Source organism: Muscardinus avellanarius (assembly GCF_963383645.1).
Source record: "Muscardinus avellanarius genome assembly, chromosome: 10".
NCBI classification, from domain to species: Eukaryota; Metazoa; Chordata; class Mammalia; order Rodentia; family Gliridae; genus Muscardinus; species Muscardinus avellanarius.
Genome location: NC_137796.1, coordinates 1,556,549 through 1,581,144, shown reverse-complemented (window position 1 = coordinate 1,581,144; position 24,596 = coordinate 1,556,549). Strand labels below are relative to the sequence as shown.

Here is a 24,596-nt window from a genome sequence, read left to right as displayed (position 1 = left end):
AGTGCCAGATGGTGCCCTGAGGCCAGAGTGTGGAGAGGGGGCGAAGCACCAGCCACATGGGGAGTGGGCGTCACTGTCTGCTGAGATGGGAAGGCTGTGCCGAGTGCCAGGGGCACAGCTTGGGTGTGTTCACATGAGACCAGAGGCCCAGGGAGATGTCCAGGGTGGTGTGCTAGGTGCACGTTGCTGTTAGGTCTGCGTTGGGAGGGCGGGCTCAGGGCAATGGCAGTGAGATGCATTGAAAGCCACCAGGCTGCACTGCCAGTGCCCACGGAGCCAAGGGCCCAGTGGTGGCCTGGGGAGCCATCCAGGCCAGGGGTGCAGAGGCCCACAGGAGTGCCTGGGGAGGATGGCTCCTGGGGACGCCTGACGGAGATGGCTTCGTGACCAGGAGGCTCTGGAAGGGATGGGCGGGTGAGTGGAAAGTTGGGCGGGGCGAGGTCCTGGAGGGAGGCGGGGCGGCAGGCGGCCGCAAAGGCAGCCCTCGGGGAGTGCTGAGCTGAAGGCGTAGAGGAGCCAGGCTGGCATGGCAGTGTCCAGAGCTGTCACGGGGCAGGGGCTGGTGGGGCCTGATGGGGAGAGAGCCAGGCTGTGAGTGAGCCGTGGGAAGGAGGAGGGCGTGGAGGAAGTGCGCTGGCTGGTCAGGAGCGGAGCAGTCGGGTGGGAGGACGCTGGGGGCTGGGTTCGCCCATGCGCTGCGGCCCTGTGCAGCTGCGTGGACCCCTCGCCCGTGGCCTGGGGGCCTGAGGCAGGCTAAAGGGAGGCGTGTTCACGTTTCTCCCCGGGAGAAGGGCCAGCCTCCTCTGCTTGCCACTGTTTCTCATCAGGAAACTGAGTTTTCACAGATAGTCAGTCCTAGGTGTTTAGAGAAACTGAACATTCGGAGGGTGGAGCCCAAAGCGGGAGCCCCTCACAGAGCCCCTTCCCTGGCAGGGCACCGGGGTCTGGACTGTTTCCACAGACACACCAGGACGCACATGTGCCACGGTTGTTAGGGAAAGACGCGTCCGTCACCGGCACTGCTCTGGAAGTTTCCACTCACTCCTGCTGGTATGTTCCGGAGCTCGTTCTGCCCTGCCTTGGAGCTAAGTCATTCTTGGGCACCGGCACGATTTGGTGGCATCTCAGCGGCGGCCGTGGCCTTCCGCCATAGGTCCTGCTGCGGAGCCTCGGGTGCTTACCGTGCTGGTGGGCTGCCCTGGTTTCCGTGTGCACCCTGGGAGCTGCAGGGTCTCAGCGGTTGCAGGAGTCTTTATTGGCCACTGATCTTAACCCAGCTGTTTTATTATGTTCATACTGGACTAGCCCCAGGACTTCTGAGAAATGGCGAGTTTAATTTGCCAGAATGGCAGCTGCACGCTTAGCTCTGCCCCAGTTTTCTTGGGCTGGTTGCCGTGGTCTTTTTCTGTTGAAACCTTCTCTGTTAGCAGAATTTTAAATGACTCTATCCTGGCAGTAGGGTTGGTTGGGTAAACAGCTTGGACAAGGGTGGCGTCCTCATTTGGAGGAGGCTGGCTCCGGGTTTTATGGGGAGTCCAGAGTATTTTCCTCACTGCCTTGCAGAGCCTTTAGCAACCAAGAAAAAGCTTGACTTGGGCATTTAAACATGGTTTCCATTGGCCGTCTAGGAGAAAGACATATTTAACATGGACTCTGTGGACCAGGGCCCACATGGGGATGCCGCTCAGGGCTAAAGTAGTGTGTGTGTGTGTGTGTGTGTGTGTGTGTGTGTGTGTGTGTGTACTGGGGATTGAATCCACTACCTTGTGCATCCTAGGCAAGTGCTACCCCACCGAGCCACATCCCCAGCGCTTTAAAACCTTTTTACTTTGAGGTTGGGTTTTGCTAAGTTGCCCAAGCTGTCTCACCACATCCAGCTTAACATAGGTTGTTTGATGGTTGGTTCTTTTTGTCAAGGATGTTGGGACAGGGACAGTGAGCATCTCCCTAAATATGAGTGGCCATTTCAGCTCTCTGACCCATCCTCAGCCCGGCCTGGAACCTGGCAGGAACAGGCCACGGCGGGTTCTCCTTGCAAGGATGCTCCCCAGAGGCTCCTGCGCCTGTCTCCTGGGTGGACTCTCATCCCATGGCCAGCTTGCTGCAGGGACACGAAGAGATGTCTCTGTTGGGCGGCTCTCTGCCCTCTCCGGCTCTTCACTGGGCAGCAGGGGTGTTTGTGTTGGTGCAGTCTCTGGAACTCCATAAACGTTTGCCTGCCTGTGATTTTTCCTGGAAAAGAGTCCTTATGGTATTAAAATTTAAAAGTATTACACCTGAAAGCAATCTGACCGGAATATTTTGTGTGTGTGAGTGTGTGTGGGGGGGTACTGGGGGTGGAACCCTGGGGCTTTTCTACCTCCAGGTTACACTCCCAGACCTGTTTTATACTTTATTTGGAAACAGGGTCTCACTAAGTTGCTGAGAGCCTCACTCAGTAGCTGAGGCTGGCTTTGAGCCTGTGGTCCTCCTGTCCCCGCCTCCCAAGCGAGGGGATTAGGAGTATGTGCTTCCACCCCCGGCTCCAACCGGAAATGTCTTAAACCATGACACAGAGTTCAGTGGGTGGTGTCCTGATTGAGGACCCCTGCCTTCATTAAGAAGTTTGGTTAAGCCCTTCACTTTGGGGAAGACTGGCTTTGTGGCGTGCGCAGCGTTGCTCTTCGAGCTGACTGCCAGTCGGTCTTTCCTGGAGCCAGTCCTCTGAGAGCACAGGTTAGAGCGGCGCGTGTCAGGCCTGGCAGGTCTCTGTGTCACTTAGCGCAGCTGCTGCCTGGCATATGTAGTTCCTGGCTGGCCCCTGGGGTTGGTGGCCGAGGCAGTCCTGGCGCTGGCCGCAGGCACCTCATTCTGAGGAACTTGGCAGTGTGTAAGTGACATTGGGGTGGGATGGGAACTCTCCCGCCGCTTAGACCTGTGTTTACCTGCCTGATCTGTTTTCCTTGGTAGTGGGAATTGGTCCCCTCCAAGCTATACCCCAGCCCTTTTTATTCTGAAGCAGGGTCTTGCTGAGTTGTTGAGGGTCTGAGTTACTGAGGCTGACCCTGAAGCTGTGGTCCTCTTGTGCAAGGCTCCCAGGGCTGGGTGAAAGGTGTGCACCGTTGAGTTGGCTTTGATCATTTTAAAAAGCGCGCCTTTGCGGGCGTGGGGCCCTGCGCTTGTCACCCCAGTGCTTGGGCGGCTGCGACAGGGTCACGGTTCATGGCCAGCCTCGGCTACTCAGTGAGGCACTTCACAACGTAGTGAGACCCTGTTTCCAAATAAAGAATAAAAAATAGGGCTCCGGATGTCGGGGTGCAGCTCAGAAGTAGAATGCCCCTGAGTTCAATTCCCAGTACTGCAAAAAAAGTTTACTTTTTATTTTTGAAAAGGCAATAGGTACTTATAAAGAATGAAAGATAAAAAATGAATGGAAAATCATTTTCTTTTCAGCCCTTATGTTGCAGTCTATTGAGTTTTATGTATCTTAACCTGTGAACACTCTGTGCGTATCTGGCATATTTCTTTTAAACAAGCCGATTGCTTTGTCTTGGGAGTTGTCTCTGGGGCTCTGCTCAGCAGGCGCGTGGCATTCCAGTGCTTAGCGTGCCATGCTGACATCCATTCTTTTGCCGGTAGAAACACCACTTTAGTTGTTCGGTTAATGTTTCTTAGTGCATGTAGATCTTGGCACAAATCCTGAGTCTGTGCTGGGGAATCTCTGCACGGGGAATGCAGAGTTCAGGGCGGGCGCTGTTCTCTGTTGCTCTTCAAAGCACCTGCTGAAGCGTGACTAGAATCCCAGTGCGTGCGCGGTTAAGACCAGAGGGTCTCAGGTTCGAGGCCAGCCTCAGCAGTTTGGTTAGGACCTCAGAACTTTGGCAAAACCTGGCTTAAATTAAAAGGGTTGGGGTAGTATAGCTTGGAGGTAGCCTTGATTTCAATCTCTACCCCCCGTCCCAAGTAAAAGAGAAGCAAGGCAACTGGCAGCTCTGTGCCGTGTCACCGTGCCTCTGTGCTGTGCCGAGGGCATGTTTTCTTCACGTCGGCATTGATACTTACCGAGGAGGTGCATCTTTCCATATTTAGACTTTTCTGTGAAGTCACCTTCATTTCTTTTCTTTTTTTTTTTTTTTTTTTTGGTGGTACTGGGGTTCCTGGAAACCCTTCTACCTCCAGGCTACACTCCCAGACCTATTTTATACTTTTATTTGGAAACAGGGTCTCTTGAGGCAGTGAGGCTGGCTTTGAACCTGCACGATCCTCCTGTCTCCGCCTCCCAAGCACAGGGATTACAAGCGTGCGCCACCACGCCTGGCTTGTCACCTTCAATTTCTTTTCTTTTTTTTTTTTTTTTTTTGGTGGTACTGGGGTTCCTGGAAGCCCTTCTACCTCCGGGCTACACTCCCAGACCTATTTTATATTTTTGAAACAGGGTCTCTTACGCCAGCGCGGCTGGCTTCGAACCTGCGCGATCCTCCTGTCTCCGCCTCCCAAGCGCGGGGATTACAAGCGTGCGCCACCACGCCCGGCCACCTTCATTTCTTATGCTCATTTTTGAGTAGGTTTATGGTCTTTTATTTCTCTTGCTATGAAAGAAGGAAATTAGCTCTTTGGTTTGTGTTTAGCAAGTATTTTTTTTTCCAGTTTGTTTGGATTCCCCCCCCCCCCTTTTTTTTTGATGGTACTGGGGTTCCTGGAGCCCTCTACCCCCGGGCTACACTCCCAGACCTATTTTATACTTTTTTATTTGGAAACAGGGTCCTGGCTTCAAACCTGCACAATCCTCTTGTCTCTGCCTCCCAAGCGCGGGGATTACAAGCGTGCTGGATTTTCTCTTTTAAAAAGCCCTTTGTGTTCAGTACAGTGCAAATATAGAAAATCGCGTAAGGTAAGTGAGACGTAAGGACTTGTAACCATCCTGGGTTGGGAGCCGTGCTGGCAGCTACCCCTGTGCTTGCCTTTGCCCTCTGGAAGGCCACTTGTCTTAGAATTCCACTGCTCTGATCTGCATTCTGTAGCCCTGTAGTTTAGTTTGGTCATTTGTTGTTGTTAACTGTTAAAGTCTCCTGTGATTTCTGCACATCCCTAGTCACGGCTTGGCTCTGGAGCACCCCTGAGAGGCTCCTGGGCTCACAGTTGGTCCTGTGTAGCCGTGTGGGGAGGCAGGCTTTGGGGAGGTGATGGATGCCTGGATTAAGCTGTGGATGAAAGACTTGATGGCATTATTGGGAGGTGGTGGAGTCTGGAGGATGTAGGGCCTAGTTGGAGAAGGAGGCCAATGGTGGCATACCTTGAAAAGGTATGTCTAGGTCCCAGGCCTCTTCCTCCTTGCCCAAGAAGTCTGCTTCCCTCAGGCCCAAAGAGTTAATTAAGCCTCTGACCATGGGCTGAAACCTGAAACATTGAGCCAAAGCCAGCATTTCCTCATTCAGGATGATTTTCTTAGGTGTCTGTCACAGTGATGCAAAGCTGACCAGCACAGCCCATCCTCTCCTGCCCCGCTACCTGCAGCTGGCTTGTTCATTAAATGAGGTTGTTTGAGCTCCCCAGTCTGGGCTCACTTTTGCTTCCCGAGCCTCTGGTGTGGCTAGGCATGTTCTTGCTCCCTCTCCACTTCCTATAGGGGCAGGATGGGTGCTCATCCACTCACTGCGGGGTCACTTCCAGTAAACTCGTCCTAAGTTCACAGTGCTGTATTGGGCGTACATTGAGCGCACTTGGCCTCCCGAGCAGGGACTGCATGGTTCAAGCTGGGAAGGACCGAGGTTCAAAGTGGGGCTCCTTCCTTGCCTCCTTCCTCTGGTTGCCGGATCCAGGCCCACACTTGCTCTCCCCAAGCTATCCCTGGGTCCCAGAGAATTACGGCCTTTGCAATTGCATCTCATTGTTTCGGTTTTCGCGTCTCCAGGCTCCTGTTATATGTGTTTTGGTTCTTCTTTGCCTGTCTTCTATGCTACCTCTTCTTGAACGCATCATCTATTTCATTTCTTTTTTTCTTTTGGTGGTACTGGGGCTCCTGGAAGCCCTTCTACCTCCGGGCTACACTCCCAGACCTATTTTATATGTATATTTTTTGGAAACAGGGTCTCTTCAGCCAGTGAGGCTGGCTTTGAACTTGCGCGATCCTCCTGTCTTTGCCTCACAAGTGCAGGGATTACAAGCGTGCGCCACCATGCCTGACCTTATTTCTTTTTATTCTTAATATTTTTCTTTTTTCTTATTTTGTTTTTGTGAGGACATATCCATTGTGTTTATTTGCCCAGGGTTCCTTCTAATATAGTCTTTCTGAAACTAATTATATCTGTGTGGATAATGTGGTCTCATCTTTATTTTGGAAAATAGGGTCTCTAGCAACCTAATCAAAGTGTCACAGGAGCTGAAAGAAAAGACCCTGGAAGGGTTTGCTTAGGAGGATTCTGGAGGTGTGACTCTGGGTCCCCTTGGGGTTGCCTGGGGTGTGGCAGTCATCTCAGGGCTAAGACCCCTTGGGACCAGGTGATATCCAGAGACTCTTGGCTTGGGGAAGAGGCTCCCCAGCCTGTCTAAGAAGGTGGAGGTGGTTAGGGAGTGGACTGGGCCATGCTGGCTGTCAGGTGGGGCTAGTCCTGCCCCAAGGGAGGAAAGGGGCAGGGAGTAGGATTGCCAAGCTATTTCTTGATGCTCAGAGGATGCTCGTCTGTGCTGTCTGGGGCGAGGAGTATCCTGCATTGAAATCCATGGCACTGGGGTCCCCTCGGGCACGTGCCATGGTCGTTTTGCCAGAGCACATGTCTGTGTTAATCCCTCCCTCCCCTTTCTTGGCTGCTGTTGTAGGTGGCGGACACCAGCCCCTGTAAGTTGGATTCCTGCTCGCTCGCTGGCCCCTCCCCTCTGCTTCTGGATGATGTCAGAACAGGACCTCGCGGATGTGGTGCAGATAGCAGTGGAAGACTTGAGTCCTGACCACCCAGGTACAGAGTTCTGTGACAGTAGGTGAAACCATGCGCTCTCCAGTCCCTAAAAACGAAACGCAGCCGGGTGCGGTGGCTCACGCTTGCAATTCTAGCATTCGGGAGGCTGAGACAGGACGATCATGGTTTGCAGACAGCCTCAGGTACTTAGTGAGGCCCTTTGCAACTCAGTGAGACCCTGTTTCAAAATAAGGAATAAAAAAAATAGGGCTGGGGGTGTCACTTGGAAGTAGAATGGCCCTGGGTTCCACCACTAGTATGGAAAAAAAAAAAAGTGGCACCGATGCTTTTCTGTTCCTCAACTTAAGCAGGGGATGGAGATGCATGCTAGGTTGATGGGTAGTCTCGGTACGTGGTGGGCTGTCCGGGAACCTGTGATCCGCCTGTCTCAGCCTCCTAGGTAGGAGGATTACAAGCGTGCTCCACCACGCCCAGCTGGGATCCTCGCTTTCATCAGTCATCAATTGTGCTGACTTTAAACTGAATAGGAATTTCTTTCCTTTAATCCTAAAAGTAATGCATACATAATTATAAAAAGCAGTGAGCACCAAGAAGAAAATAAACATTGCTCTCTACCAGCAGGCCCGCAACCTGTAGGAAGTTACTGCTGGAACCTCGATGTGTGCGCCTCTGTCTTCTTTCATGAGAGCATTTCCTGTGACGCTATGAGCTTCGCCTCATTTCCTTACACCTCCAAGGTGCTTGGTGCTGCCAAGGGCATACCGTCTTGCATTCTTCTTTCTCTAGTCACAAAGGCCAGCGTGTGACCCCAGACACGCCACTGACCCTAGAAGGTTAAATAACAGCAAGGTCTGTGTCCCCATTCCCAGTCGACTTGTCAGTCTCCAGGTGAGAGTGAGTGTGCTTCAAATGAGGTCCACAGAACCTCTGAGCAGCCAGCCACAGACAGGAAGGGGGGGGGTGTTTCCCCTTTGTCGGGGAAAACAACTCTGCAGGGCTTAGGTGCGCGGCGGGTGCTCCCTGGCTCCCACCGTGGGAGCCGGGGCTTGGCTCAGACGCCTTGCCCCTGCCGTGGCAGCCTTCGCTCCTCTGCCTAGGACCTGGGCTTCCTCTCAGAGACGCTGTTTCGCTCTCCCCTTGTTCAGGTCTTGCTTGTTGTGAGTCAGTTTCTTTTCACTGTGACTGACAGCAGCCTAGAAGAGGAAAGGTTTACTGCTTCATGGCTTCAGGGGTGGCCGGCCAGGCAGAAGCCTCAGGGCATCGGGTGGGCTGAGGAGAGGAGGGACAGAGCCAAGGTCACGCCTGAGACCCGCCTCCTGCAGCCCAAGCCCCCTCCCCGGTGCACTGGGGAACCTCCTTCATGGGGACGTGCTCTTAACAACGAGCTTTCCAGGACACTTGAGCAGTCACTGTGTCTGGGGGCAGGGATTGCAGACACTCCGCATCTGGTGTTCCTGAGTGCCAGCCAGCTGTGCTCTGCCCACCATGTGGGCAGCCTTGTGTGAAAGGCACTTGGGGACGGGTCTGCTCGTGGGGTGGCAGTGTGGTCGGGAGAGTCAGAGTGTGAGCAGGTGTGAGTTCCCACTCTTCTAGGAATGGCTCCTAAACCAGGCGGCCCCAGCTGCAGGTGGGTGGGCAGTTGGTGGTAGGGAAGAGCTGGGGTCCTGGCCATTGGGCCACATCGGAGCGAGGGCGCAGCTGGCGGGTCCTGCGTGACCGTATGGGTCAGTGTGGGCGTGTTTGAAAGTGGATGGGGAAAAGAATTCCCCTGGGGTGGCACTGTGGCTACATAAGATGCTAGCTCAATTTATTCTTTATTTTTTTTGTGTGTGGTACTGGGGGTGGAACCCAGGGGCCTTCTACCTCCAGGCTACATCCCCAGACATATTTTCTATTTTATTTGGAAACAGGGTCTCACTAAGTTGCTGAGAGCCTCACTCAGTAGGTGAGGCTGGCTTTGAACCTGTGCGATCCTCCTGTCTCAGCCTCCCAAGCGCGGGGATTACAAGCGTGGGCCACCACGCCCGGCTCTAACTGAGAATTTTACATTGAAGCTTTAACCAAGTAAAATATGGAATGGATTGTTTTGTTTCTCATTTAACTTTAAGACATCAGACTGTGTATTGTTTTTACATTAAAAAAATTCTATGGGCTGGGCTGGTGGTGCATGCTTGTAATTCCAGCATTTGGGCGGCTGAGACAGGAGGATCATGGTTCACAGACAGCCTCAGCTACTTAGTGAGGCCCTTTGTAACTCAGTGAGGCCCTGTTTCAAAATAAAGAATAAGAAATAGGGCTGGGGGTGTCACTCAGAGGTAGAGTGCCCCTGGGTTCCATCCCCATTACCACTACTGCCAAAAAAAAAAAAAAAAAAAAAAAAAAAAGAATTCACATTGTTCAAGTTTGTGTGCTCGCCATTGATTTTCAGTTGTCTTGGAGAATCATGTCGTGACAGATGAAGATGAGCCTTCCTTGAAACGCCAGCGCCTAGAGATCAATTGCCAGGATCCCTCGATAAAGGTAAAAACAGAATGTGTGTGCGTACTGTATCTAGGTTTCTAACCCAGTGGGGTCACTTAGAACAATAGACCTATTCGTCCTCCGTGGTGGGGCTCAAGAGTCCAAAGTCAGGGTGTGGGCAGGCGGGCCCTGGGCGCTCTGGCCACCTATAGGTTCTGAAAGTTAGAACACGGAGGTGCCGTTGCCGGGACTCACCATTCAGCCTTCTACTTGAGAGTGTGAGGCCGCTCCCCTGATGGCCTGAGGGGTGACATTGGGGGCGCCCTCCTGGGGCCTTATGTGCAGGTCAGGGGTCAGGTGGGAGCAGCCGCCTGTGCAGGAGCTGGGGCAGCAACGCGAAGGGAAGCCAGGCACTTCCCACACGCTGCTCTGGTGGCTTTTTTTTTTTTTTTTGGTGGTACTGGGGATAGAACCCAGGGGCTCTCTACCTATTTTATACTTTATTTAGAAACAGGGTCTCACTAAGTTGCTGAGAGCCTCACTCAGTAGCTGAGGCTGGCCTGGAACCTGTGCGATCCTCCTGTCTCGGCTCCCAAGCGCAGAGAGTACCAGTGTGCGCCCCGCCCGGCACATCCTGCTCTGTGTATGCAGGGCCTGCGTAGACATGCTCAGGCCATTGTGTTGACCAGGGAGGGCAGCGCAAGCTCGCAGGAGAGATCTAAACATACATTCACAGTGGGGCTCCCATTTTAGATCGGGGGATAGAAACTGGTGGCGTTAGTAATGCTACGTTATCAGGCTTTACAATAAAATGCATTGTAATTTTGTCACAAAAGACACATTAGTTGTAAATTATATGGGAACAGATAGAGTCGAGTCCAAGCAGCCCACTCAGTGCTGGTGGTCGGGCTGTTTCTTAATGAGGTTGGTGTATTTATTATTATTGAGCCCCGCCGCACACCTGCCTCCCCTTCTGTGCCGAGGGCCTGGATGGACGGGGCCAGCCTTTTGTGGGAACTGTCACAGGCTTACTTAAAAATACGGCTTTTTCTTGTTGTTTGGTAGTTGGTTTTATTGGTATATAACAGGACGTTCACCCAAATATCAGGCAGAATGATTCCTAACTCAGAGTTAAGTTAATGCACGTGAGTGGCAGTACACGCCTGCAATCCCAGGACAGGAGCCGGAGACAGGAGTGCAGGCTCGAGGAGCCTCAGCAACGCAGCTGGACTTTCAGCAATCTAGTATGGCCCTGTTTCAAAAACAGAAAACAGAAAGGGCCGGGAGTACAGCTCAGAGGTGGAATGCTTGGGTGCAGCCGTCAGTGTGCCCCCCACACAGAAAAAAAGTTAAGTTTGGTTTTACTGTGTTGAAAGAATTTAGGAGGCAAATGCATGATGTCTTAAATTATAAAAGATAGTGGGGTGAAGCCGGGTATGGTGGTGCACACCTCTGACCCTAGTGTTTGGGAAGCGGAGACAGGAGAATTGCAGGTTTAAAGCCAGCACATGGAAACGTAGTGGGACCCTGCTTCAAAATAAAAAGTCAAGCCGGGCGTGGGGGCGCACGCTTGTAATCCCTGCGCTTGGGAGGCTGAGACAGGAGGATCGCGCAGGTTCGAAGCCAGCCTCAGCTACTGAGTGAGGCTCTCAGCAACTTAGTGAGACTCTGTTTCCAGATAAAGTATAAAATGGGTCTGGGAGTATAGCCCGGAGGTAGAAAGCCTCTGGGTTCCACCCCCAGTACCACAAAAAAAGAAAAACAAAAAAACCAAGTGAGAAGGGCTGGGGTATAGCGTGGAGACGAAACACCCCTGGTCCTGTTTCTCAGTGTGTCAACAAAACAAAACAAAAACCTGGAGCAAAACAGAAAAATAGCAGAGTTGTCCTTGGTTTTGTCTTGAGTCCAGCCGCCAGCCAGCGTGCATGGCGATGTCTGTCTAGTCACACCACTGTCATTGCCGTGGGTCAGCAGAGATGGGCCCCGCCACCTGTTGCTAGTTTCCTCGTACACGCTTCAGTGCCCGTTCCCATGGAGATAGCTGGCCTGGGGGTGAACTAGGTGCGGGCGGTAGTCCTTGCCTTCATATAGGAGCCCTCGTGTGTGTCTTACTGCAGGCTGGGCTGGGGAGTGTGAGCGAGACAGAATTGGGTGGGGTGGACTTCCTGCGCTGCCCTGGGCACTGCTCCCCACTGTGTCTTCTGGGCAGGAATTAGGCCAGGGCCTTGGGTCCTCCAAAAGATGGGCTGGGCCTGTTCAGAATGCCCAAGGAGAGTGCTCAGTCGTCCTCACCGGGGCGCGAGCTCCGGTACTGCTCTGCCGGCTGCTGCTGCAGTTTTCTTGCCCCGCAGCTCCTCCAGATTGGGAAGGGTGTGGTCCTTCCTGCCTGGGCCCGAGGCCTGGGTCCGCAGCCTCCGCTCCCGGCTGCCTCCTTCCTGCACGTCCACATGGGGAAGGGGAAGAGCAGAGCTGGACACAGCCTTCACGCTCTTGGATCTTTTCAGATGCTGTCTCGCTCTTCAGTGGTGGCCTGCTGCTGGCCCGCACCTGGGCTCTGGCACAGGGGGCTCTGCTGCTGTGCTCCTGGCAGGAATGGCAGCTGGGGAGAGAAACTGTTCCTGCCTGCTTGGTGTCTGAGCCGCTCAAGGCGCACCGTGCTGGGTGCTGCTGGCTGTGACCCTGTGGACGCAGCAGTGCCCGGTGGAGATGCTCCTCTGCTGGCCACTAGGTGGCAGGCGCGCCACTCACAAGTCCAGTTCTCACAAGTCCCGTGGACATTTCTCCCAGATCTGTCAGGATCCCTGTGCACGCCAGCCATCTTCCCGGGCAGCCGGCACGCCAGGCGCTGTGGGTGTAGGGTTGGGGTTGGGCACTGTCCGTCTCACTGCGAGAGATGACTAGGTTATGTGGGGATCAACGGGCTAATAGAGTAGCCTTGAAGACCAGGAGGCTTGCCAGGTGGCTCCAGCACGGCCGAGCCTCACTGCTGCAGGCCTGAGGAAGTGCGCCGCCGTCTCGCCAGCGCAGGAGTCCAGCTCGTCACTCGGTGCGGGGGCGCCCGCCAAGGAGCTGCCACTGCACGGGGACTGTTCTCGGGCTTGGACACGTGGAGCTGGTATGACTGTGGTCCTGAGTGTGCCGTCCAGTGCAAGACCCCTTCTGAAGCTTTCTCTCTTCCACTTCCAGTCTTTTCTGTACTCCATTAACCAGACGATATGCCTGCGGCTGGATAGCATTGAGGCCAAGCTGCAGGCTCTCGAGGCCACCTGCAAATCCTTGGAAGAGAAGCTGGACCTGGTCACCAATAAGCAGCACAGTCCCATCCAGGTCCCCATGGTGGCGGGCTCCCCGCTCGGCGCCACCCAGACCTGCAACAAAGTGCGATGGTAAGGATGAAGTGGGGGCTCTCCCCAGCCCGAGGGCAGGGCCCCCTCCTGGCCTGGGCTGCCATCGTCCATCTGCCCTGGACACGGGGCAGCTCCTCTCAGCTAGCCTGAGCCGAGCAGGCCTTCTGCCGCAGCCTTCCTTTTGGCCCTCCAGCGGGCGCCTCCCTGCGCGTCCAGAGTGTCCCAGTGGCGTATTTGTTTCTTTGCTTGCCTGCCTCTGTCTGAATGGTCTTCAGATATTTTTTCTTCAGAGGTGGTATTATAAATTTCATTTGAGTATGCCAAACTTTCCATTCAAGCTTTTAGCTTTTACTGTGCCTACTTAGAAACACTAAAGACTCATTGTAGAGATTTGTGAAGTAGTTAATATACGGCTTGAACTAAAGCTTTATGAATAGTTCAGTTAGAGAGGTGTTTCAGAGGGTCTTCGACCTGCTCGCGTATCCTGTGGCCAAGGCAGTGCGTCCTGAGAGCTCTGGCTCGGGGTCTGGCGCGTGACCAGAGCCCTGCCCCGCTCTCTTCCTGCAGCTGGCTAAGAAGAAGCATGATAGCAGTCAGAAGGGTGTCTTTGTGCTCCGTGTGAGCTTGAAGCCTCTTTACTGAAGGTGCTCTCTTGAGCTTCCTGGCCAGGCAGCCTCCTGCCCTGTGTCCGGGAGAAGCAGGCCAGTGAGGTGGCGGGGGAGCCCGGCAAGCCAGGCGGGATGCAGTGGCCTTGCTGCCAGTGTTTATGGTGCGCTTCTGCCACCTTGCCCACGTGGCTGTTGGCCAGAGCAGCACTGGGTGCTGTGGGCTTTAGAGGAAGGGAGAGGAGGGTCCCATTGCCGGCTGGCTTTGGGGTGCTGCCCGGTTGGTTGGGGCAGCTCCCAAGGATGCCATGTGCTCGTGTCATCTGCGGGCCTCCCGGTGTGCTTGCAATGCTGCCGGCCTTTTGTCTCCAGCTAGCAGGGGAGGAGTGTGGGCATGTCCGTGCTCAGCCCTCAGGCGAGGACTGCGCCTGGTATTACCGTGCCCGGCCTGCGCCCTGCGCTTGCGCTGCATCCTGCAGCTCACCCTCAAGTCCTCCCCTGAGGTGCCTGTTGGCACGCTCGCCACACAGGTGTTCCGTTAGGCTCCCAAATGCAGCGACAGGCTGACAGAGTGCCTGAGTGTGCTGTAAGGGGACAAAGGGCAGCAGAGTGCAGTAAAATAGCACATATTCGTCATGACTAAGCCCTGCACCCTGCTTCCCACGTGACATCCCGCGCGGCTGACCCAGTGGCTGCGCTTGGGTTGCACATACCAGCCGGTGGTCGAATAGCGAAGCTGGTCACTAATGTGTAGACATATATAAATGACTGGGAAGTATGTTTAAGATGTGGGCAGTGAGGCAGAAGTCTCCCCAAACGGCCAAACACTGGCTGACATGTGAGTAGTAAGGTACTTCTACGCAGCATTTATTTTGGGCCTCAGATACTTAAAATCAAAGAAATAAATCAGATTGTCTTATATCTGGGTTCTATGTTCTTCTTCTTTTTTTTTTTTTAATTGTGATCCTGGCAGTTGGACCCAGGGCTGTACTAACACCGAGCTGTCCCTCAGCCGCTTGTGTTTTTTGTTTTGAAACAGGGTCCACTAAGTTACTGTTGGCTAGCTTTGCACCTGTGGCCCTCCTGTCTCGCCTCCTGACTGCTGGGGTTACAGGTGTGCACCCGGCCTCCAGATCATATGTTTTGAAAATAACTTAGGATCCTTGGGCCCACTCCTGATTTGTTGGAGGTCTGAGAGTCTTCTCACAGAACAGAGGTAGATACTGTGCCTTCCGGGTATAAGGAAGCCCTGGGAGTGCACATGACGCTGTCCCCTGGATGGCTACTCGCCTTCCATTTGCAGATAGGCTGTTTGTGGCCCAGACCCCGCAGCAGGACCCCCACCCAGGCCCTCTGTCTGCATGCCAAAACCCACTCCACCTATCAGTTAATTCTAATTAAAACTGGCCTGGACTAGTCTGAGCTATCAGCACTGAGAACTATTTATTTATTCTTTTCCTGCTTGGAACACAGAAGGTGGTGGAGTACTGCCAGCCTCGGTTGGCATTTAGAGTCCAGATTTTCAGATTCTACACTTGAATGAGATTCTTTAAATAAATTCGAGAAAAACAGAAAAGAAAAGAAGGCTTGTTTTCTTTGAAGTTGGAGTGTAGTCATTATAATAAAGATGTTTGTGAGGCTGCTTGGTTAGCACCTCTTCCACAGCGGCGGTGTATGTGAGGGCAAGGGCAGGGGAATGGACCTTAATTCTTTTTTTTTTTTTTTGCGGGTCTGGGGATGGAACCCAGGGGCAGTCAACCTCCGAGCTATACCCCTTGCCCTGTTTTTTATTCTTTATTTTGAGACAGGGTCTCACTAAGTTACGAAGGCCTCACTATGTAGCTGAGGCTGTCCGCGAACCGTGATCCTCTGGTCTCAGCCTCCGAATGCTGGGATGACAAGCGTGCGCACCACGCCCGGCTTTGGACCTTAATTCTTTTAGGTCCACTTTCCCCCTCATTTACTTGTGTGAAGTCATGGAATCTCTGCTAGTGTAAATAGCATTTCATCTTGCAATTAATCATTGGTTAAATTAGTTGTGGTTCCTGGGTAGTGACGCGCAGTGTCGCCCTTGGCGCGGCGGAGGAGCGCCCTGTGCCGGGTGGCTGGCCGGGGCCGAGGCAGGCGCCCCGTTCGAGGCAGGCCGTGGCTGGTTGAGCGGGTGGCATTTCATCACACGGCCTCGGGTGCCAGCGCGCGAGCAGGTGCGGTGCGGCCGGCGTCAGAGGGGCTTTCTCTCTCCACGAAGCAGGGCGTGCGGAGGGGAGCCCGTTGCTGAGCGCGGCACGCTGCAGGATGCCGGCACGGCCGGGCCGTGTGTGGACGGGGTGGGGTGCTCGGTCCACGGCGGCCTGTGGTCCAGGCTGCTTGGTAGCACAGCCATCTCACACCCAGTGTCCCTCCTTTCCTTGAAGTGGGGTCGGGCTGTGTCGCCAGCTGCTCTTGGCTTCCGAGGCTTGGCTTGCCTCCCGCCTCAGCCTCCCGCCCGAGTGCCGGGGCTGCAGGCACTGCTGCCTGCTCCGTGCAAACCCAGCTGCGCGGTCTGTCGCCTCAGCCTCTTGGCTTCCTAGGAAGGGTCTGTGCTTCTTCCCTCCTGTGGCTAGGGCGCTCTACCTCGAGCTACCCCCCAGCCCCATCTTACGTTTTATCTTTAAATCTTGAAGCAGGGTCTAAGCTGCTGGGGATCTCATTAAGTTTCTGAGGCTGGCCTTGAAACTGCAATCCTCCTGTCTCAGCCTCCCAGGCATTGGGATTAGAGATATGTGCCTCCACATCCAGCTGATGTTTTTTATTTTTAAAAGCTATATATTTTAGCAAGCCTGGTGGTGCATACTTGTACTCTCCGTACTTGGGAGTCTGAGACTGGAGGATCTCAGGTTGAGGCCAGCCTCGGCAAGTAGTGAGACTCTCATCAACCTAGTGAGACCCTGTTTCAAAATAAAGATAAAACAGGGCTGGGATGTAGCTGGGAGGCAGAATGCCCTTAGGTTTAATCCTCAATACCACAAAAAAAGCAATATATTTTATTTTATTTTATTTTTTTTTTTTGTGGTCCTGATGGTGGAACCAGGGGCTTTCTACCTCCGGGCTGTACTCCCAGACCTATTTTTAATACTTTATTTGGAAACAGCGTCTCACTAAGTTGCTAAGAGCCTCACTAAGTAGCTGAGGCTGGCTTTGAACCTGTGCGATGCTCCTGTCTCCGCCTTTCAAGCACAGGGATTACAAGCGTGCGCCACCACACCAGGCTATTATATTTTCATTTTTAAAAGTTTAAAAATTTAATAGCCAGGCGTGGTGGCGCACGCTTGTAATCCCTGTGCTTGGGAGGCAGAGACAGGAGGATCGCGCAGGTTCAAAGCCAGCCACGCTGGCTTAAGAGACCTTGTTTCCAAATAAAAATATAAAATAGGTCTGGGAGTATCGCCTGGAGGTAGAAGGGTTTCCAGGAACCCCAGTATCACCATAAAAAAAAAAGTTTAAAAATTAAAAAATGTGTTTTGGCATGTTTCTACAATTTAAAAACAGTTGTAATAAATGAGAGACTTCTGTATAATACTGCTTCTCAAAATAAGAAGCGATGTAAAGGCTTCCTGGAGGCAGCGTGCCATGCTGCGTCACAGGCAGGTCTCTTCTTGCTTGTGACCGCAGAGCCCGGGGTCGCCAAGGGCCGGCTTCCCTGGCCACTTGATTTCATTGTATTCACTTTAGAGTTGTTCCTTTAGCTCAGGAAAGGAGAAGAATGTGCATGCTAACTGTCTGTCCCCCCCCCCCCCCCCCCCCCCGGGCTCTGCTGGTGCTCAGCGTGGCTCTGCGCGGGAGTGCCAGGCCTTCCAGAGCTGGGGCTTCCTCTGCCGCCAGCATTTGAAATGTGTTACGGTGGCAGTGGTGCTTGGTGCAGTTGGTGTTGGGAGGTCGGTCAAAGCATGTTTATCTCAGTGTGTGTGTGTGTGTGTGTGTGTGTGTGTGTGAGTGTGAGTGTGTGTGTTTCTTTTTTTGCCGTACTGGGGATGGAACCCAGGGGCATTCTACCTCTGAGCTACACTCCCTGCCCAGTTTTTTATTCTTTATTTAGAAACAGTGTCTCCCTGAGTTGCAGAGGGCTCGCTAAGTAGCTGAGGCTGGCTGTGAATGCTGGGATTACAAGTGCGCACCACCACACCCAGCGTATCTCACTACTGGAAAGAAATTTTAATGCCAGCTTGTCTCCAAGAGTATTTGTATAGTTTTCGATTCTTTTTTATGAATTTTAATTTTTTTTTTTTTTGGTGGTACTGGGGTTCTTGGAAACCCTTCTCTGGACTACACTCCCAGACCTAATTTTTATATTTTTATTTGGAAACAGGGTCTCTTAAGCCAGTGAGGCTGGCTTCGAACCAGTGAGATCCTCCTGTCTCCGCCTCCCAAGTGCGGGGATTACAAGCGTGCGCCACCACCACACCCGGCTGAATTTTAAATTTTAAACTGCAAGCAATAGAAATAAACCTTTTTTTTTTTTTTTTTTTTTTTTTGGTGGTACTGGGATTCCTGGAAACCCTTCTACCTCTGGGCTACACTAATTTTTTTATTTGGAAATAGGGTCTCTTAAGCCAGCAAGGCTGGCTTCGAACCTACGCCATCCTCCTGTCTCCGCCTCCCAAGCGCGGGGATCACAAGTGTGCACCACCGTGCCTAGCTAGAAATAAACCATTTAGAACAAATATCTGACCAGCTTTGGCTAGTTGGAATGCTTCCCACATTGACTGGGAAGCCGTAGGCCGATGGGGCGTGGGGCTGTGGGCTGGCACTGTGGCAGGTGCCCCTTGCCTGTGTGTTTGGGGAGCTCTAAACCTGTCAATATGTAGAAAGCAGAAAGATTACTTGAATTCTTGAGTGTTAGCTTGCTTTTGAGATTTTTCTTTGAGATAATTCACAAAAATAGAAAATTAATGTACTACAGATTTCCCCAGCCGGCCAGGAGCGGCGGCAGGAAGGGCTGGCCGAGTACAGCGCGGCGAGCGAGTTCCTCCTCCCTGCCACGGAGGCCCGAGTGGGCGCTCTGCGTGGTCAGCAGGCACGGCCCCCCAGGACCAAGGAGCAGGCTCTCCGTCTTAGGAGGCCTTGCAGGTGAGCTCGTGTCACGCTGGCCTGCGAGCCCTCTGATGGCTGGCAGCAGAGCGTGTCCTGCTCCACTCTCGGCCACTGCATAGTTTTACAGCTCTCTGTTTTAAAGCAACTTATTTTTAGTTTCCTTTCATATTAAAACATGGCAGGCGCAACTTGTGGAAAGTGGTATAACCCTGCGTTCTCCAGGGAGAGGCTGTGTTTACGTCTCTCACTTTGTCGCCTTTGCTTCCGTTGCACATGCTGAACTTGCTGATGTGCGTTCAGATGGCTTTCCAGTGTAGTTGATGAGCCACGAGGAGGGTGGTCTTCTAGAGCAGTGCGGGCTGGGGGTGCGGCTCTGGGACCCCGCCCCTGGGGAGGCAGGAGGCAGGGAGCCAGAGGCACTCGCCTCCCATGCGTGCCTCTTCCCGACTCCACTCTGCCCCGGAGCGAGCGTGCTTCAGCTGTTCTCCAGGCACTGGGGACGAGCCCTTAACAAAGCAGACAGAAGGACTCTGTGTAGGGGAGACAGAGCAGAGCAGGATGTACCAAGAGACCTGTCTACATCCCCAGTGTTCTCCAGGCACTGGGGACGAGCCTTTGACAAGCAGACAGAGGGCTCTGTAGGGGAGAAAGAGGGGAAGGCGCGGCCCGGTCCGCGGGTGGGGCTCAGCTGCGTGCAGTGGAGGCTGGGGGGACTGGCGGAGGTGGGACTGGCGGAGGTGGGACTGGCGGAAGCAGTGGGTCCCGGGGCCCTTCCTCTGCCTCCTTCCTGGTTGCCAGGAGACCAGGATGCTCTGACCCCAGGCGCCCAGCTCTGGAGCCGTGCACCAAGGCTGAGACCTCTGAAAGACTGAAGTACTAGCGACCCCTTGGTACACTCTATGTTGATAGAAGCGCACTGACACCAAACCCATACGGCCACGCTCCGGTCCTGTTGAGCACGTGGGGCGGCCTGGCGCTGCTGGAGCCTGTGCGCGCAGGGTACCTGGGGAGGGCCGGCTGCGGCTCAGCGCCGAGTGCTGGCCTGGACTGACGAGGCCAAGAGAAAGCCACCCTGTGGCCTCTGAGACTCTTTGTAGGTAATCTGCCATCACCTGGTGGGGCATTTTAGGTGTCACCAAAGAACTAGTGGAATGGTTGAAAATATTATCTTTGAATGGCATGCAGTTGGCGTCATTTTATCTTGGAAAATCAGCTGAGGCCCTGCGATCGACCCGGGTGTGGTGTACCATTCTTGACCTGCTGGGGGCAGTTACAAGCCGTGGCTCTGATGCCAGGCTAGATTTTCCTGTGTGCAAATCACAGAAGAACAGCCTTTCCCAGGAAGACTGGCGTGTCCGTCTCCAGCAGCACGGCTCTGCACTCCAGTGTCGCTTCTTTTCACTCCCCACCCTCACAGCAAATGCACTGGGGGCTTTCCGGCGGCCACAGTGTGACGGCCATCTGAGTGAGCGTTGGGGCTGCCCTTTCCCACCCTGGCACTCCTCGGGGGCATGCTGGGCCCGGCAGAACCTGGCTTGTGGCTAGCTCTTCTGTAGAATCTTTTTCTGCAGCTGCGCTCTGAGGCGATTGGGTTGTGCTCCTGCAGTCTCCAGCAGCGCCCACGGTGGTATGTGCTATGTGCGCCCTGCACCGACGTCCTCTGTGATGGCTGGCCCTCCCTGCGGGGTGCTGACATGTGGGCCACACCAGCACTCCGGCACGGGCTGCTGTGAGCACTTCTGGCCTGGGGTGGGTGAGGGACAGAGCTGCTTTTCATGCCCACTGGCTTGCAGGGGCCTTGTGGTGCGAATGACCAGCTAGAGCTGCATGGGACCACTCGTGGGGCCTCTGCCTGGCACATACAGTGTGCTGTCAGGAAGCCAACCTGCAGGGCCCCTCCTCGCCCGCGCTCACCTGGCGTAGATAAGCGCCCCCCGTGCAGGGCTGGAGCCCTGTAGTGAATGACTGATGTGCTCTGACAATGAATGTTGCTGTTTTAAGGTCTTCTCTTTCTTGTGATTCTTTTGTTCCGTAGCGTCGTCCCCCAGACTACAGTAATACTCAACAATGATCGGCAGAACGCCATTGTAGCCAAGATGGAAGACCCCTTGAGCAACAGGGCACCGGATTCCCTGGAAAATATCATTAGCAAGTCAGTAGCCACGCACACCCCACCTCTCCCTGCCATTGTGATGGGAATAAGCCAAGGTCCCAGCCAGGCACAGCCCAGCACGTGCCCCCCTGGTCCCTGGGTGAGGTCGGAGGGCGGGCAAGGCCGCGGGCCCTCCCCCAGGCAGCCCGGCAAGGCACCCCTGCACCGCAGACAAGTGTGGAGGGAGGTGGCAGCGTGGTCACAGTGGTCGCTGGTCACTGTCCCTGCTGCAGCATGTCGTAACCACACACCTTTCCGAGTTGCAAACGATGGACACGTGCTGTTTGTGGCTTCTCTGTGACACCTTTTCTTCCGAGGCACGCTGAGTAGAAACACGGCCCTGGGCGTGGATGAAGTGCTGTCGCCTTGTGCGGGAGGCCACTGCAGCCGTGGCAGCCGCGCCCGCCTCCTCGGGCTGCTGTCGCCTCGTTTCCTGTCTGCTTCCCAAAGTCCCTTTGCCTTCCTTTTAGTGTCCCCTGCACGTGTTGCTCTTCCGGTTTTGTCTTGGCTCCTGTTGTCGTGGTCTAGCCCTCTGGGAGGCAGCTGTGGTCTTCGGCCTGACGTGTGGCGCACCGGGCAGGTGCGGGGGCCGAGCTGAGCCCGTGCCCGCAGAGGACGGGCCAGGCTGAGTGTGGAGGAGCCGGTTCGGCTGGAGGACCAGGTCCAGAAGGTGCCATGTGCAGCTCCCTCCTTGGGATGGCCTGGTCCGTGTGAGGTTGCTGGCAGGGAGCTAGTGCTCTCCCCGGCAGGGTGCTCAGAGGCCAGCCGGGGTGCTGACAGGGCCGTCCAGGAGGCAAGCCATCAGCCTTGGAGGACCTCTTTTGAGCAGTTCTGCAGCTGGCCTGCGGTCCTGCTTAGCTGGCAGGACTGTGGCTGCGTGTCAGGGTCTTGTGATGAGAGTAGGTCCTGGGAGCCTGGGCCGGGCCTGGAAGCCCGCTCTGTGGCCTGTCGTGGGAGGAGTGAGGAGCGTGTCGTGGTTTTGGAGGCTGAGAAATCTCGAGTGTCTGACAGAGTGGATGGTCAGTCGGGGCTCTGGTCTCCTTCCTCGGCACTTGGTCTTTCTTTTGACACAGCCCTAAAAGGGACTGTTAGTCAGCTGAGCGTTTTGTAGCATAAGCTCTGAAGTCAGAATGCAGCCTCCAGGCCCGAGTCACAGTGAGTTGTGGGTTCACCTCTCTTGTAATGTAAATATTTTCTTTAAACATTTGTTTGATTGTGTACCATTTCTTCCAGCCCCAGACTATTTCTGCATTAAACTGGTGTCACTCTGTAGAGAAAGCTGTGTGGGGAGGCACGTGGGGCTGGGGTCCGTGCCCCGCCGGGCGCTGAGCTCCCCGGGCGGGCGGCCGTGACCTGCGTTCAGTGGGGGCGCTCGCGCTCAGGCTGCTGTGCTTGTCTCCCGCCAGCGCGGTCCCCGGGCGTCGGCAGAACACCATCGTGGTGAAGGTGCCGGGTCAAGACGACAGCCACAACGAGGATGGGGAGAGCGGGTCGGAAGCCAGCGACTCCGTGTCTACCTGTGGCCAGCCGGGCGGCCAGAGCATCGGCAGCAACGTCACGCTCATCACCCTGAACTCAGAAGGTGCGTGCTGGCCAGCTGTGCCGACCGCAGCCAGTGGTGGGGCCGGGGCGGCTCAGCGCCGTGCAGGGGGAGGTCTGGGTCAGGTGTGGGTCGCGGAGAGCCCGCCTGGAGCTCCCTCTGCTGGCTCCAGGCTCCCTTTCCCCTGGGGCGGGGCCTGCCGCAGCAGCGCGCGGACCCTGCTCCTCTTCAGTGTCACTTACTTGGCTTTTGGGTGTTCCCGTGAGGGATTGGTTTTTCTTTTTTGTGGTACTGAAGATTGACTCGGGCATTATACCTCCAGCTCTGTTTTTTATTCCTTATTTGGAAACAGGGTCTCACTAATTTGTAGAAGGCCTCACTTAGTTGCTGAGGCTGTCCACGAACATATGATCCTCCTGTCTTGGCTTCACAGGTACTGGGATTACAGGTTTGCACCAGCCTGTGGTCCTTCAGTTTTGTACCCTGGCTCACCGTCTCTGAGGAGGCCTGCACCTCTCTGATGGACATCTGGGTGCAGGCTGCTGCGGGGATGGCTGCAGTTGCAGCCTGGCATGCCGCCTGCATGCTGAGGAGGCGGGGCAGCTGGGTTTGGAGCGGTGGGTGTGGCCAGGGTGTGGCCAGATTCTGGGTCTAATCTCCCCTGGACCCTGGCCTGGGCTTTCTGGGAGCCTGAGCTGGGGAGGGCCCTTTTCTCCTGGGATCCGCAGTGCCCTCTGGCCTGTCCCTAGGCTTGTGGCCAGCCCAGTGTGCCGTCAAAGGCTTCGTTGCAGCCAGAGCCCCGTGTGCCCTTGGTGCTGACTCTAGTCATCAGAGTGACTGAGCTGCTGCCAGGACCAGAGCAGACGGCGGACCCAAACATGGGAGGAGGAGCGGGGATGCCTGGGCCACGGCTGGCGCCTGCGCCTCATCTGCTAGCGGAGAGGGCCCAGCCGAGGCCCGACTCAGTCCACAGCTGCTTAGAAGTGCATAAAAGCATTATGCAGATTTTTCTACGCAACCAAGATTTTCTTGTTATACTTGTTATTGTGTCTGAAACATGAATAACAGTGTTTTTCAAAAATCACTTTCATTTCTAAAAATTGTTAGGAGGAAGATGGCAGAATCGCTGAGAGAAAGGGCAAAGGGTGACCTTGACCTTTGTGTGTGTGTGTGTGTGTGTGTGTGTGTGTGTGTGTGTGTGTGTGTATGTGTGGTACTAGGGATGGCACCCAGGGGCATTCTATTTCTGAGCTATACCCCAGCCATATTTTTTATTCTTTAGTTTGAAACAGGGACTTACTAAGTTGCTGAGGGCCTCACTAAGTAGCTGAGCTTATCCAGGAACCTGCAATCCTCCTATCTTATCCTCCCAATTATTGGGATTACAAGGTATGTTCCACCACGCCCAGCTCAAAGAGTAACTTTTTTTTTTTTTTTTTGGTGGTACTGGGGATGGAACCCTTCTACCTCTGGGCTACACTCCCAGACCTACTTTATATTTTATTTGGAAACAGGGTCTCTTAAGCCAGTGAGGCTGGCTTTGAACTTGCGTGATCCTCCTGTCTCCGCCTCCCAAGCGTGCCAGGATTACTACTAGCGTGCGCCACCACACCTGGCATCAAAGGGTAACTTTTTAAAGAGAAGTTTGTGTACTGTAAAATTGACCTTAAAGCATAATGTTTTGCATGACATTATTTTTTCTTTTGTGGTACTGGGAATTGAACCCAAAGATATTCTACTTTTTTTTTTTTTTTTTTTGGTGGTACTGGGGTTCCCGGAAGCCCTTCTACCTCCGGGCTACACTCCCAGATCTATATATATATATATGTATATATATGTGTATATATATATATATATATATTTTTTTTTTTTTTTTTTTGAAACAGGGTCTCTTACACCAGTGTGGCTGGCTTTGAACCTGTGCGATCCTCCTGTCTCCGCCTCCCAAGCGTGGGGATTGCAAGCGTGCGCCGCCATGCCCGGCTGAGATATTCTACTTTTGAGCTACATTCCCAGCCCTACTTTTGATTTTTGAATAGGGTTTTGCTAAGTTGCTGAGGGCTCACCAAGTTGCGGAGGCTGGCCTCAAGCCTCCTGACTGTGACATCTTGAAGTATACATTGTGTGCGTTAGATGTCCCCAGAGGCCTTCACGTTGAAGACTTGGCCCCAGTTTGTGGCGCTGCTGGCAGGTGGTGGGACCTTTAAGAGGTGAGGCTAGTGGGAAGACATTTGGTGGGTGTGTGCTCTCGAGGGGCTCTCAGCCCCCTCCCGGCGGCGTCCCGGCTGCCCGCAGCGAGCAGGCCTCCGGGGCTGGCGGCAGTGCACTGGCATCCCTGAAGCCGTGAGCTGGACAGCCCATTCCTCCTCAGTTGTTCTGTCTCAGGTACTTGTTAAAACTGGCGCCCAAGGTCGCACAGCGGCACCTCTGTTTAGCTCCTGGGTCTTTTCGCCCCTGAAGAAGCCGCCTCCCTCCGAGCAGGCCGCTCTCCTGCCTGCCCTCCGCCCCCGTGGAGGGTCCACGCGAGCA

General features: G+C 54.3%; 1 protein-coding gene across 15 annotated transcripts in view; it reads left to right on the top strand.

Annotated features, from left to right (window-relative positions):
• The window catches only part of BANP (BTG3 associated nuclear protein), a gene marked incomplete at both ends in the record, with an annotated part of 77,931 nt that overhangs the window by 16,518 nt on the left and 36,817 nt on the right, over positions 1 to 24,596 (top strand). For 3 of the 15 annotated variants that reach the window (XM_080703157.1, XM_080703152.1, XM_080703145.1), the window contains 5 exons: positions 6,863 to 6,932; positions 9,322 to 9,413; positions 12,540 to 12,739; positions 20,411 to 20,527; positions 21,934 to 22,109. In XM_080703157.1, the coding sequence (XP_080559283.1) occupies positions 6,863 to 6,932; positions 9,322 to 9,413; positions 12,540 to 12,739; positions 20,411 to 20,527; positions 21,934 to 22,109 (655 nt within the window). Of the gene's footprint in view, positions 1 to 6,795; positions 6,951 to 9,321; positions 9,414 to 12,539; positions 12,740 to 20,410; positions 20,528 to 21,933; positions 22,110 to 24,596 lie in introns of those variants that run through there. The other 12 variants (XM_080703149.1, XM_080703148.1, XM_080703159.1 and 9 more) reach the window with 7 other exon arrangements.